Source organism: Carassius auratus, chromosome 19, assembly GCF_003368295.1.
Source record: "Carassius auratus strain Wakin chromosome 19, ASM336829v1, whole genome shotgun sequence".
Classification (NCBI taxonomy): Eukaryota; Metazoa; Chordata; class Actinopteri; order Cypriniformes; family Cyprinidae; genus Carassius; species Carassius auratus.
The window spans coordinates 17,753,455-17,769,384 of NC_039261.1; the positions used below are offsets into that span (position 1 = coordinate 17,753,455).

The window sequence follows — 15,930 nt, forward strand, 5'->3', positions numbered from 1 at the left end:
ATATCGGCATCGATTGTCAAAAAAAAAAATAAAAAAATAAAAAACAATATCGGTTGACCACTAATATAAAGCACCTTAAAAGTACTGGAACACGTGTAGTATATTTTAATTGGATTGAACAAATAATCAAATATAAAGCTGATCTCTACTGTAGATTCGGTCTTATTTTTCAGTTGACTGGTCATTATTGAACAACCTTTAGTCTTGTAAGAACCTTTGTGTTTGGAGCAGACTATTGATTTGTTTATTTCTGGGTGACGTGTTCTTTTATCTGTGCTTCTGTGTTTTTCAGGTTATTAAGTGTTAATCTGATCTCTGATGTTTGGTGGTTTGCTGGACTGAACCTGAGACGCAGGTCTAATGTTTGCACACGGGGGCGTGTGGTTTAAACACATACTGCTTCCTGTTTCCTGTTGCGTGGTTCGTTCAGCCAGTGGCACTGAGTTCTCTTGTCTTGCCTCATAGATGCAGCTGTTCAGTACATTTTTAATGGACCCTTTTATGCAAATAATCTTTCAATTTGGCAGTTTGACCAAATAATGAGTCAAGAAAATCATGTTCTTCAGTCTTTTTTGCTCCTCTTCTTCATCCATCTATACATTCATCCATCCATCCCTCTTTTCCTCTTTCCCTTCTTCCATCCATTCATCCCTTCCTCCCATCATCCCTCATTCCCTCCTTCCATCATCCCGCTTTCCCTACCATCCATTCACCCCTTCCCTCTTTTCCTCTCCATCCATCCATCATCTCTTTTCCCTTGATCAATCCATCTGTCTTTCCAGCCATCCATTCATCCATTACTCCATCCTTCTTTCCTTCATCACTCCATCCTTCCTTCCCTCCATTGATATGATTGTTAAAGAGGGATGCTCTTTCCCTCCATCCATCCATCCTTCCCTCTTTTCCTCTCCATCCATCTCTTTCCCTCCTTCCCCCTTTCCCTCATCTCTCATTTACCTCTATCCTTCCATCCATCATCTATCTTTCCTTTATTAATCTATCTGTCTTTCCAACCATCCATTCATCCATCACTCCATCCATCCATTCATCCATCACTCCATCCTTCCTTCCCTCCATTGATATGATTGTTAAAGAGGGATGCTCTTTCCCTCCATCCATCCATCCTTCCCTCTTTCACTTCCTCCATCCATCTATCCATACATACATCCCTCTTTCCCTCCCTCTCTCTCTCTCTCTCTCTCTCTCTTTCTCTCTCTCTCTTTCCCTCTCTCTCTTTCCCATCTGCTAGCTTCATTAATCTGTTTGACTGTGGATTACAGTTCCAGGATCAGTCCAGTAACCGATATCGTCCGTCCGGCTCTACCAGGTCAAAGGTCACCCGTGTTTATATTCCTCAGATGACTCGTCAGGTGATAAGCGAGGGCAGTTGAATGAATAATTAACCACTCGAGCACCAAACATTTACGTTCATCCCTTCAGCAGCGTCAGCTGATTCTCCGTCCTGAGCCGATTGTTTACAGTAGCTCTGAATCCGGCCGTTCCAGCACCATAGAAGGAAACCAGGACAAAATCCCTTTCCTGAAGCGGAAAGCCGTTCCTGGCACTGGAGTCGCTTAATCCAATCGCTCGTGTTCGGGATAAGACTCACTCAAGCTGTGCAACAGTTATTAATCCATCACCAGGGGAAAGGAGGGGCGGTTTAGACTAATCAATACAGCCGTGAATGAAGGAGTGTTTACTCTCTCTCTCTCTCTCTCTCTCTCTCTCTCTCTCTCTCTCTCTCTCTCTCTCTCTGCTGTCGATCGCTCTCTGTGCTAATTAAAGAGCGCTTTGAGAGCTGCAGACTAATGGCTGTCAGAGACGTTGGCTGTGGGAAGCCGTAGAGGTTATAAACAGACCGGAGTGACTCATGCATGATATGAAGGGGAACAGACAGAAGTTTTGGGCAGAGAGAAAGAACGAGAGGAAAAACTGACGACAGTAAGTTAGTGTGAGAGAGAGAGAGAGAGAGAGAGAGAGCGGGTGGAAATCAGACCCACGGAAAATGTCTGTGAGAGAATATAAATATCATGACTCTTTTGCCAAAAAATGAAGAAAATGGAATTTGGTCAGGCATGTTTTTTGATAAAGTTCTGAGTAAGTCTCTTTTCATCACCAAGGCTGCATTTATTTAAACAAAAATACAATTAATAACAACAAAAATGTGAAATATTATTGCGTTTAAATAAAAAAAAGCTGTTTCTATATGAATAAAATGTGTGAAGTGTAATTTATTTCTGTGATGCAGCGCTGTATTTTCAGCATCATTCCTCCAGTCTTCAGTGTCACATGATCTTCAGAAATCAGTATAATATGATGATTTACTGCTAGAGAAACATTTCTGATTATCATCAGTGTTGAAAGCAGTCGTGCTGCACAATATTTTCATGGAAATCGTGATGCATTTTATTATTCAGGATTCACAGATGAACAAAGTTCAAAAGAACAACTTTTAATTGAATCTTTTAGACATAAATGACTTGACTGTCACTTTAAAACATTTCCCTCCATCCAGCCAACCTTCAATCCATCCCTCTTTCCCTCCATCCATCCCTCTTTCCCTCCATCCATTCTTCCATCCCTCTTTCCCTCTATCCATCTATCATCCATCCCTCTTTCCCTCCATCCATCCGTCCCTTTTTACCTTCTTCCATCCATCCCTCTTTCCCTCCATCCACCCATCCTTCTTTACCTTCTTCCATCCATCCCTCTTTCCCTTATTCCATCTATCCCTCTTTCCCTCCATCCATCCCTCTTTCCCTTCTTCCATCTATCCCTCTTTCCTTCCATCCATCTATCATCCATCCCTCTTTCCTTCCATCCATCCCTCTTTACCTTCATTCATCTATCCCTCTTTCCCTCCATCCATTCATCTATCCCGCTTTCTCTCCATCCATTCATCATCCCTCTTTCCCTTCTTCCATATAACCCTCTTTCCCTCATCTCTCCTTCCATCCATCCATCCATCTATCCCTCTTTCCCTCCCTCCATCCATCCATCCATCCATCCATCCATCCATCTATCCCTCTTTCCCTCCCTCCCTCCATCCATCCATCCATCTATCCCTCTTTCCCTCCCTCCATCCATCCATCCATCTATCCCTCTTTCCCTCCCTCCCTCCATCCATCCATCCATCCCTCTTTCCCCTTTTCCATCCATCCATCCATCCCTCTTTTCATTTAAATTATTTTTATTGAATTGTTTTTTTAATTAATTATTTTAGTAATTGTTTTGTAATCTTTTTTTCATTTGGATTATTTTAAGAATGAATCTCTTTGGTTGCAACGCTTGTGACTTTTAAAATAAAACTAAAAATCTTATCATGGTTTGTCATAAGCCGTATGTCATGATGTCATGTGACTGTTGTCTGAAAGCGTCTGATGGTGTGTTTCAGGCTGAGGTCTCCTGCAGCACATGAGGGAAGATGCTGGCCATGGATCACAGCGTGGTGGAGGACTGGCTGTCTGAGTTTAAGGTGCGTCTCTCTCTCTCTCTCTCTCTCTCTCTCTCTCTCTCTCTCTCTCTCTCTCTCTCTCTCTCTCTCTCTCTCTCTCTCTCTCTCTCTCTCTCTCTCTCTCTCTCTCATATGGTTTCTCTGAGATGTGTCACGGTGTGTTTTCTGCTGTTTCAGACTCTTCCAGAGACGGCCGTCTCCAGCTACGCTGCTTCTCTGAAGGACAAGGGCTCTCTGGTTCCTGCGCTCTATAAAGTCATACGAGAGAATTACAGCGACGTAAGACCATCTCTGTGCCTCACTCTTTATTTCTCTCTCATCCTTTTGTCCTTTCATAAACCTATTGTGTGCTGTTTAAAACTTAGTCACTAGTTCCCAGAAATACAGCAATGACAGAAAAATAAGACGTATTGTGAAATAAAAAAAAACTTTAAATTATTTTATTAAGTAACATTTCTCCTTCTCATTAGGTTCAACTTGATGTACTGAAATAACTAAAACTGAAATAAAAACTAACAAAAGCTACATAGGAAAATAAAAAAGCAAATAAACACAATTATTAAAACTTTAGTAAATATTAAAATATATATTTTTAATTTACATAATTTTATAATGCGCAAAATGTTATTAAATTAATTTAATTACTTGTGTACTATTATTGTATTTATTAAGATTTTGAGTTGGCTTCAGTTTTAACTTTTAATTTGAGTTTTTTTTTAATGAATAAAATAAAACAATTAAAAATGAAACCTAAGAAACCTTATAAAATAAAACCTTTAATTTTTTAATGACAAAAAAAGGAAAATTAACACAATTACTAAAACATTTGCAATTATTAAAAATTTGAGTAATTTTGTAATGGGGAAAAAATGAAATTAAAACTTAACAAACCTTATAAATCCTGATGGAAAAATCTTTAAATAATTTTGTAATTAATAAAAATAAATAACTCAAACTATTAAAAACTATAGAAATATCTTAATGACACTAAAATATTACAGCTAGGGCTGAATTATTTTTAGAAAGATTTCTAAATGATTTAAAGTGTTTTTTTTGTTTTTTTTTTTTTAACCTGGGAAATATTTTAATTTATTTATTAATTTTTTTAATAACAATTATATTGCTATACTAATATATTAATAACCTACTATAATTGTATCTTTATTTTTTTAACATTAAATCAGAAGTTTGAAGAAAAGTATCTTAAAAAGACAATTTGGGCAACAAATTGCGTATGAACACAAATATGAGCCTGACACTTTGCTCTTGTCTCCCAGCTCTTCATTTACAAATAGTTTCAAAGTTTCAGTCGTGCAGATGCGTTTTCTGATCTTATGATCAAACTCCGAGACGTCGGGACTAAAATAAGCAGAATATCTCTTGAGATCAGTGTTACTGATGTCTATTTCTGTGTGTGTGTGTGTGTGTGTGTGGTGATGTCAGCGTGAGTTATGACCGTATGAGCTCATTATCATGCGGTCTGGTGTCATGGCAGCATAACATCACACTGATGAATGATGGGGTGTTTTCTGTGGGACGGGTGTGTCTGTATAACAGCCAAACTAATGACACAATCATACTAGAATGTCTTTTACTGGAATCCACCACATCTCTCAGACTTCACTAATATACTGATAAAGTCTAAAGCTCTTCCTTTAGTAATGTGCTTAATGTCATCATCGTCACTCAACAAATAGCACTCTAGTACTAATATTTTTTAAACTTTTGCTTTCATTTTAATATGCACATGCAGTGTTCACAATAAAATAAATAACTAAATCTGCGAGTTATGAGCTACTTTTAGCCTTAGAATGTTTTGTTTCAGTGTTATACACTAGGGGGCGCTAATACAGATCTCCAAATGAGCGATCTCATATGTAAGCATATGACATAGTGATGGGAGAAATTAATCTTTTTGAAGATTTGAATCAATTGAACCATTTGCTTCTTTAAATGATTCACTGAAGCGCTCGAAACGCCACACACTAGTGACACCTGCTGGTCAAAAGTGTGGAAATGCAACAAAAACATGCGTAAAAATAGCTTGTACAAACCCAATGCAAATATTTTTTTCAAAGTGTAGTATATTATATTTAGAAATTTATCAGATTTACAAATGAGGACCACAGAAGCAGTCGATTGTAGTATTAAAACAACTAAAACCGATCCAAAACTACAAGGTAAAACTGTGTGAATACTATCTATGCACGTTTAAACAATAAAGAAATTAAATAAAAATGACAAATGCATACAACAAAATTTCAACAAAACTTAACATTTAAATGAAAAAATAAAAATAAAAACAATTCAAAATATTAAAGAACAAAAGGCAAAAGACTTTAATAATGCCTTACATTTTACTTTTATAGTTTGATACATGCACTGAATCACTTTAGAAACAAATGATTCACAAAAGTAATGCAATAAAATAATGTGATCTTCAACGCTAACAGCATATAGCAAAAACACTGGCGGGGAAAGAGTTAAAAACAGCATGAGATGATGACACTATTTTAAATAAATGTTCCTGGTCTTATTTTGCAACAGAAAAGTAGTTGAATACTCTTCAGCACATGATGTAATCAAGACTGTTGCAATATGATATGAAATATTAACCAGTAATATCATAACGTGATCTAATCCCAGTAGATAAAATCATGTCCCAGTCTTCATCAGGATGAACTCAAGTATCATCTGGTGTTGAATTAAACCTGTCGACTAGCTGTTTAATGTCTGTCAGTATAAAACTGGTTAGACCTGATGTTCCCGAACTGTTTTTCTCAGCCAAAACACCTTTGACCTAAAATATTAACTTGAAGTATCGCTGAGATATAAGTTAATATGTCAATAATTTAACAGTACATTTGCATGTTTACAGTTCAGTGATTTGCTCATGCAGATAAAGTGTGAAAACTGTTCAATTTTTTTATCATTTTTTTGTGAGGTGCAAATTTTTTGGTAATTTTATCAAGTAGTTTTTATATAATATTAAGTAAATATATACAGTAATATAAAGAGTTCTAATTTGTAAATTATTTATTGTATTTGTTTATGATTTTTCTTTTTATTTATTTATTTTTATTTTACTCACATACCCTAGTTTGAGAATTAGCCCTAGTTTTGTGATTTAATTTAAATTTAAGTAATTAAATATATAATTTAAAATACTTTATTTATTACATTTAGGAATGTTTTTGTACTTTCTTTAGACATTTTTTTTTTAGCATTTTTGACATTTTCTACAAAATAAAATAATTTAATTATTTCAATTTATATAATCAAAAAAAAAAAAAAAATATATATATATATATATATATATATATATATAAAACCTTATTTTACATTTTAGGCGATGCCTAAAATCAATCAAACAAAGAATTTGCAAATGCTCTAATCATCAAAATGGAAACAAACAAAAAAAAAAAATTTTTTTTATGTTTTATGTTACATGTAAGTAATATAGAATATGTGAAAGTTTCACTTAGGTGTGAATTTTTTTAATTTTTTTTTTAGATGCATCTGTTTATTTATGTGTGTGTGTGTGAGACCCTGGAGCACAAAACCAGTCTTAAGTCTCTAGGATATATTTGTAGTAATAGCCAAAAATATTGTGTGCGTAAAAGTTTTTAGATTTTTCTTTTATGCTCAAAATCATTAGAATATTAAGCAAAGATCATGTTCCATGAAGATATTTTGTAAATTTCCTATTGTAAATATATCAAAACCTAAAAATTAATTAGTAATATGCATTGCTAAAAACTTCATTTGAACAACTTTAGATGATCTTCTCAATATTTAGATTTTTTTGCACCCTCAGATTACAGATTTTCAAATAGTTGTATCTCAGCCAAATATTATCCTATCATAACAAACCATACATCAGTGGAAAGATGATTTATTCAGCATTCAATGATGTATGCATCTTATTTTTTTATAAATTGTCACTTCAGACTGGTTTTGTGGTCCTTGGTCACGTATACATGTATGTGTATATATATATATATATATATATATATATATATATATATATATATATATATATATATATATATACACATACACACACACTTTTTTTAGGGGTGGAAATTTCTTGTGGACTCCTGCTCTGATCTAGTTGTATTGTCTGTAAATGAGATGTGTGTTTGGTGTAGTGAGGGCTGTGTTTGTGTCTCTCAGCTGCTGGAGCCCGTGTGCCATCAGTTGTTTGAGTTTTACCGCAGCGGCGAGCCTCGTTTACAGCGCTTCACTCTTCAGTTTCTGCCCGAGATGGTGTGGAGTTATCTGTCAGTGACGGCCGCTCGAGATCCTCACTGCAGCGGCTGCATCGAGGCGCTCCTGCTGGGCATCTACAACCTGGTGAGAGCCCTGCTCCACAACACACACTCCACACATCCCTGCTCCACAACACACACTCCACACATCCCTGCTCCACAACACACACTCCCCATCAACAACACACACTCCATAGACCACACACATGAGGAAATATCATCCATATCAACTCCCTTAAAGAGTCCGTTCGTATCATTTGGCCAGTTCTCCAGTGAGAACAGGGCTCCAGCTGAATGGTTTTAGTTGGAAAGTACTTTAGGAGCTGCTTTTTACTCTAGATAAATCAATGAATTTGGCAAAATTGACACTATAATTGAAATGAATAAGCATTGAACAGAATTGAGCGTAGTCATTTTTAATCAACTTCGCAGCATTGACACAGCTAAAACTAAAACAAAACTGGATCCACTAAATCGAATCAAGACTGAACTGAATTTAGCTGAAGAATGGTTTACAGTTGGATTCAATTTGTTTCATAATTGAATAACTTTGCAAGACCGCCCATTAAAGTCACCAAACCAGTTCGCAAACAGATTCAAGTGTGGCCAGAAAGATCATCAGAGGTTCCTCAAGACTGCTTCAACACAACTGACTGGGACATGTTTAAACAGGCTGCCACATGTAGTAACACCTCTGACCTCCAGGAGTACTCAGAGACTGTCACTGACTACATCAACAAGTGTATTGATGATGTAACGGTCACAAAAACCATCACTGTCCGGGCCAACCAGAAGCCATGGATGACGGGGGAGGTCTACAGACTCCTGAAGACATGGAACGCCTTCAGAGCTGGAGATGAGGTCGGCCTGAGGACAGCCAGGGCAAACCTGTCCCGTGGCATTAGAGATGCTAAGAGACAGCACTCCGGGAGGATAGCCCATCAGTTCAGTGACAGCAGAGACACTTGGCAGGGGAAACAGACCATTACAGACTACAAGCCCCCACCACGGACCTGTGACAACAACATCTCTCTGCTAAATGAGCTGAACACCTTCTTCGCTCGCTTTGAGCAACAAAACAGCACCACTGCTCAGAAGACTCCACCTCCTCCTGGCGACCAGGTGATGACGCTGACCCCAGACAGTGTGAGGAGATCCTTCAGCAGGATCAATGCACGCAAAGCTCCGGGTCCTGACAACATCCCTTGGCGTGTACTGAAAGACTGTGCAGCAGAACTCACTGATGTCTTCACAGACATTTTTAACATCTCACTGAGTCAGGCTGTTGTTCCCACATGTTTCAAAACTACCACCATCATCCCAGTCCCGAAGAAGCCATCTCCGTCCTGCTTCAATGACTACCGTCCTGTTGCACTTACCCCCATCCTCATGAAGTGCTTTGAACAGCTAGTCATGCACCACTTCAAGTCCCCCTCCCTGGACCCCTTCCAGTTTTCATATTGGTCCAACTGGTCTACCAATGATGCCATCGCTACTGCCGTCCACTCAGCACTCACACATCTGGACAAAAAAACTCATATGTCATAATGCTGTTCATAGACTTCAGTTCAGCATTCAACACAATCAACCCTCAACAGCTCATTTACAAACTGATTCAGCTGGGACTCAACACTTCGCTGTGCAACTGGCTGTAGGACTTTCTGACTGGAAGACCTCAGGCAGTACGGGTCAGCAGCAACACATCCAGCACCATCACACTGAACACTGGGGCCCCCCAAGGATGTGTGCTGAGCCCCCTCCTCTTCTCTCTGCTGACACATGACTGCACACCGTCACACAACTCCAACCTCTTCAGTAAGTTTGCGGATGACACGACTGTGGTGGGTCTCATTAGCAACAAAGATGAGACAAACTACAGGAGTGAGGTGAGCCGCCTGACTGGGTGGTGCAGTGACAACAATCTCTCTCTGAACATGGAGAAGACAAAGGAGATTGTTGTAGACTTCAGGAGAGCACACACTCCGCACGTTCCTCTGACCATCAACGGTGCGACTGTGGAGAGAGTGAGCAGCACCAAGTTCCTGGGTGTGCACATCACAGAGGACCTCTCCTGGACAGAAAACACAGCAGCACTGGCCAAGAAATCAAAGCCGCGTCTCTACTTCCTCCGCAAACTGAGGAGAGCCAGAGCCCCACCCCCCATCATGTACACCTTCTACAGAGGCACCATCGAGAGCATCCTGACGAGTTGCATTACTGTGTGGTATGGCACCTGCAATGTGTCCTGCCGAAAGACCCTGTAATGCATAGTGAGAGCAGCTGAGAAGATCAGCCCCCCCCCCCCCACCCCCACTAATATACGATGACATGCACCAGTCACTTTGTGCAGCATTCGTCTGCTCACTACCTAATTTTTTTTCTCAGAATCAGTTTTATTTTATTATTATTATTATTATTTTAATGAATTTATTTATTCGCCAAATTCCATATTTTAATTTTGATATTTCTGAATTTAATTTGAATGGTGTAATTAGATTAGTAATTTGGAATTAGACAAATTACTCTATCTTTTAGTCAAATGAAAATTAAAGAACCCTCTTTTTAGCGACGAAAGTGTTGTACATCAGATGTTTGCCATCATAAATTAATCATAAATTTGATACAAGTAATAATTATGATATATATTTTATTAAATATATTATTAAGGTCAGTAGTATTATTACATTGAGATGTATGCTCTTCTGTACAATAGCAGTATGTTTCTGTCACAGTTTCTTCAAGTTAAACAGAACTTTTATTTTGGCGGGTTGTCATGAAGACCTTTGAGTTTCTGTGTGGATATCATATGATTGTTTTATTTTTTTATTTTGGTCATCAATATTTAATCAGCTAATGAGTGCACATCAGTGTGACTTGAATCTTTCCCCGAGCCCTAAAAAGCATGTCAAGAAGTGGTGTAAATGTTTCTATCCGGCTGTGAGCAGTGAAGCCCGGCTCTGAGCGACGTGGTGGTCCTTGAAGGGTTTACCCCCAGTGAAGTTTCATCTGTCCATCAGAGACAGACGGACGGTGGGTGTCCTGTGTTCAGAGACACTCTGAAATCTCACTCGATCTGTTTCATGTGAACTGCATCCACTCTGTGCTTTCACCATGACTGTGCTGAAATGTTTCGACACCTTGTCAAACTCGTGACTCGTTCACCATCAGAGCTGAGGAGAAACTTTGTCAACTTTATTCTGGCTTCACTGTGTTTCTGACAGCAGCTCAGCTGTTTTTCAGATACAAGCTTCCTTCTACATGTGACCAGAGTTCATCATGCTCTTATTTTGTCATATTATACACAAGTACAGACAAGATCCTTTATCCCTGAAACGTTTTACTAGATTTAACTTTGTGTGAAACCGTTTTATTTATGCAGTTAACACATTTTACCAAACATCATTTTAAGAGATTTTTTGTTTGTTGCCAAAATAGATTTTTAAAGTCTTTATATATATATATTAGGGGTGTAACGGTTCACAAAATTCACGGTTCGGTTCGATACGATACACTGATGTCACGGTTCGGTTCGGTTCGGTTCGATACGTTTTAGATACAGCAAAATGTAAAAACATCTCAACTTTTCAGAATGCCGCAAGCGCACCGCGGGTCATGTGACAAGAACCAACCAATCAGCTTCATCCTTACCAATAACAACGTTGAGAGCTCAGCCAAGATGAAGGAACAGCTGATCATAGTTGTATATGGATTGCAATTTTGAAATAAATTCAGTAGCAGAGCTACTGCAAGCGATTTTTAGAGCTGCAAATCCATTTATCCTTCGCTGAAATTTCCGCGTCTCATGGAGAGAGCACGTCATTGTTGCTTAGCAAAGACAGACGCCTCATGAGCGCTTCTGCCCGAGCGCTTTGGAAAGGAGGAGAAAGACGCGCTTAGCGTTTTCCATGCGTTTTTAGGCACGATATGTGAACGGCCCCTAAGGCGCTCGCTCACTCAGCACGCGCTGAAGGCTCGTTGCAAAATGTCTAATGCATTTAACAGACCAGAAATATAAGATCCTAAAATAACCAACAGGTCTGGTGTTTGGGTTGGATTCCCTGTAAGCTATAGTGTCTAAATGCTGCAGGGATAGTTTGCTGCGTGCATGTTTCTCCTTTTTTTCGTCTTTTCCCAGATAGTACTGACGCATATATCCCAGATATTCCCGCTGGTTTTTTTTTTTTTTTTTTTTTGTAATCCCGCTGGTGTACCCTGTCATGTTGCAGATGCGACATACCGTTGTTTTTTTATCCACCACTCTCTTGCCATCACCATTATAGCTTAAAGGGAATCCAAAGTGCACCCAAACACCAGACCTGTTGGTTATTGGAGGATCTTCTCATTTCTAGTCTGTTAAACGCATTGGCTATTTTGCAACGAGCCTTCAGCGCGTACTGAGTGAGCGAGCGCCTGCTGAGTAGCCTAACATAAACATATAAGATGGTGTTTTTTTTCTTCTTCGGGAGTGTCAGGGGCGTTGCCTGTTACGTTGTTTGGGTTATTGGGCTACCTTGTTGAACGCATATCATTATATTTCTTTCTCTCTCTTTTTTTTTTTTTTTTCAAATATAATTAATTACTCCAACGAACCGTTCGGTATACATAATGCGTACCGCGTACCGAACCGAAAGCGTCGTACCGAACGGTTCAATACGAATACGCGTATCGTTACACCCCTAATATATATATATATAAGACTTTAAAAATCTATTATAAGTTTCTTCTATATGTGTGTGTATATATGTATGCTAAATGCATAATTTTATTTAAAACAATTAATTATTTTATTTTTAAATTATAAAATTATGCATTTAGGAAATTTGGAAATCATATTTATTTTCTTGTATGTATGGATGTTTGTATATATAAAATAAAATGTGACAATAGATTTTTAAAGTCTTTTATAATTTACTAAAAATGTTTATTTATTATATATATATATATATATATATATATATATATATATATATATATATATATATATATATATATATATATATATATATATATATATTCTAAATTAATAATTTTATAATTGAATATATATTTTATTAAATTATAATTTTATATTAGGTTTTTATTATTAGTTTTTTTTTATTCTAAAATTTATGCATTTATCAAATTTAGAAAATCATATATTTTCCTTGCATGTATGGATGTGTTTGTGTATATGAAACAAATAAAGTGGGAAATATTTTATATATATAATTTTTGGGTACGTTTTTTTTTGTAATATTGATTTATATTTAAAGTTTTATATTTATTTCTTAGGTGAAATAAAGTTTATATAGATATAGTATTTTTATTTAATTGGTAAAACATATTTAAAATGATCAGACTTTGGGGAGGGGGGTGAAATACAGTTTTGCTTTTGTTTTATGTCTCTATGCATTCTTTAGATTATCTTCAGTCAATTATCTTGGTAGTGGCTAATGGGGATCCAAATAAACAAATAAAAGTCCTGTTTCGCTTTCTGACAAAGATGGGCATCCTTTGTTTTCAGTGTTACTGGACTAAAATGGAATTGCAGTGCAAAGGAAATGCATTAGATGTGTAATAGATGTTTTATCTGGTTGCATTCATCCGCTAAAGAGACTGATGGAAAAAATTTTAATTCTTTCTTTTTATTGCAAGTGTGTAGTCTTCTAATGATTATTGTTTTCGGGTTGAGCTTTATTGCCGTTCTTCATCAACAGCACACAAAACGAGTTAAATACAGTAAATACGACACATTGATGTGCTCATGAATCTCATGAATATGATTATTTGTTGAGGCATTGTCTTTGAGGTCATTGCCTTGTGCAGCTTTAGTACAGATACAGGGTTTGTTTAGTTGTGTACATGTTCCCTCACGAGTCTCAACTCTTCATGTTTATCATCTCTCTCTCTCTCTCTCTCTCTCTCTCTCTCTCTCTCTCTCTCTCTCTCTCTCTCAGGAAATCGTTGATAAAGACGGTCAGAGTAAAGTGTTGTCCTTCAGCATCCCTTCCTTATCAAAGCCGTCGGTTTATCACGAGGTGAGTCGATCTGATCCGGCTCTAAAGCCACAACACTGGTTACATCACTCATTTTTAAGGCATAAGAGCTGCTTAAATTACACTTAGTGATGTTTGTATAATGAAAGTTACAATAACATAATATTTCCTTCAGATGTTTAGTCATGTTTATTTTGTGCTGAAGCTGGTTTTAACGTGGAGGAGATGATCTGTCACTCCACATTAAATGGCGCCAAACATCATTTATTGTTTCAATACTGCAATACAATGGACTTAAATTGAAATCTGAGACTTTGTTTCATGTTAAAAGTACCAATTCAAAATGTTTATTGTGATTTATTGGATGGTAGGTGCCCTTCAATGTTTTGTACATTAACTGAAAACTTGGGATTTAAGAATCAATATCGTTACGTAAAAAAAAAAAAAAATTAATATTTTTTAATCCAGCTTTCTTCTGTTTAGCAATATTTGGGATTTTGATAAGCCTGTTGACTTTGCGGTTTATTTTTGGTCATATTTTTTCCACTGCTGTATTTTACCTTTTTTTCACCATTGCATAAATTACCCAAATTTTGCTTTTCAAAGAAAAAAAATCTATTACAAAACAACACTTTAAAAATATTTACTTAACATTTAATTTTGCAGCCTTCCTGCATTGTTCGATACAATTTATTCGGTCTTTTAGCTATTTTCAGCCCTAATTTATATATACTAAGTGAGTTTGACATTGTATTTTGTTGTTGTTTGAATTGCATTCAAGCAATTTGACGCCAAATTTACCCTTATTTGAAAGTGAAAGTAAATTGCTCTTTTACAGGCTATTTCAAATACTTCCACAGATTTTTAATCCGTTTTAAAACTAGATTTGTTCAAGTGGTATTTACAAGACTGACTCTTACTTACTCTGCATCTGTCCTGACTGTCGTCTCTATGTCCCGCCCCCAGCCGTCTTCCATTGGCTCTCTGGCCTTGACTGAAGGAGCCTTGGCCAATCACGGTCTGAGTCGTGTGGTGTACAGCGGCCCCCACCTGCAGCGAGAGACCTTCACTGCGCAGAACAGGTGCACATCAAACACGCTTTTATAATAGACATCAATTTTCAATCAGCAAATGAGTGCTGTCGTGGGATTGAATGGAGTGTTGTGCAGCTCTTATTTGATGACTGTGTGTGTGTTTTAGGTTTGAGGTGCTGACGTTCCTGCTGCTGTGTTATAATGCGTCTCTGAGCTACATGAGCAGCTCATCTCTGCAGTCTCTGTGTCAGCTCAGCTCCAGGTTCGACACAAAACATACAGTTTCAGCCGTTTTAGATCACATACAGTCTGTTTTATAACCATCCCTGAGGGATGTGATGGATGGCACAGAGGCGTTTTGTTTTGCTTGTTTGCTTTAAGAAATATATATAATCCTGAGCTCGTCTCCTGCCTCCTTGTGGTGTTTCTGCCAGCTTTCAATCCAGACCTTCTCACTTGGACCGATGTATGTGAGCCAGGGCAATAATTTGGCTTTTTTTAGACTTCCAGTATACGTCAATCTCCATTTAGTTGATTAAAATCAGTTAATCCCTTTTTTATCAGGTCCCAAATTGATTAAAAAAAATGTACATTTAAAAATCCTTTATTTAGTGATTGTCCAGCCTATTTTTTTTTGTTTAGTTAAAAATATATTCTAATTTAATTATTTAAATCAATTTATTAAAATAAAATGCAATAATTTATTTAAATAATATATTACAATTAATTTAAACTTAATTTAAACTCGATTTAATTATATATATTATATATATAAAAATTTCTAATTAATTGTTATATAAATATTTAAAATCTATTCATTTAAAAAAAAAAATTCATTCAGAATGCATTTTTTTACATATTCAAATAAATTATCAGCTATTTTTATTACGTGTGTTTAAGTACATTTATTTATTTATTTATTTATTACCCACAACCAAGGCTGTTGGTTGGTAAATAAATGAATGTATAGATCAAATAACTAAAATATTAACTTATTTATTTAAATGTATTCCTTTTTCTTTTCTTTCTTCAAACACATTATTTATCATGAATTTTAAATGTTTTGTGAATAAATATTGTTTTTTATATTATTTAGTATTTATTTAATCTCACCTAGTTTCTTTGCAATTTATGAGCATTTAATATATGCATTTTTGGACCGTGTGCAGTTCAGATCTGCTCTCATCCGGTCTTTA

At 36.6% G+C, this 15,930-nt stretch overlaps 1 protein-coding gene across 7 annotated transcripts in view; it reads left to right on the forward strand.

Annotated features, from left to right (window-relative positions):
• The window catches only part of LOC113119634 (hyccin-like), a 37,106-nt gene that overhangs the window by 11,084 nt on the left and 10,092 nt on the right, over positions 1–15,930 (forward strand). For 5 of the 7 annotated variants that reach the window (XM_026289234.1, XM_026289241.1, XM_026289235.1 and 2 more), the window contains exons 2-7: positions 3,395–3,475; positions 3,632–3,733; positions 7,631–7,810; positions 13,662–13,742; positions 14,667–14,782; positions 14,901–14,996. In XM_026289234.1, the coding sequence (XP_026145019.1) occupies positions 3,425–3,475; positions 3,632–3,733; positions 7,631–7,810; positions 13,662–13,742; positions 14,667–14,782; positions 14,901–14,996 (626 nt within the window). In that variant the 5' untranslated portion in view covers positions 3,395–3,424. Of the gene's footprint in view, positions 1–1,233; positions 1,942–2,078; positions 2,098–3,394; positions 3,476–3,631; positions 3,734–7,630; positions 7,811–13,661; positions 13,743–14,666; positions 14,783–14,900; positions 14,997–15,930 lie in introns of those variants that run through there. The other 2 variants (XM_026289238.1, XM_026289240.1) reach the window with 2 other exon arrangements.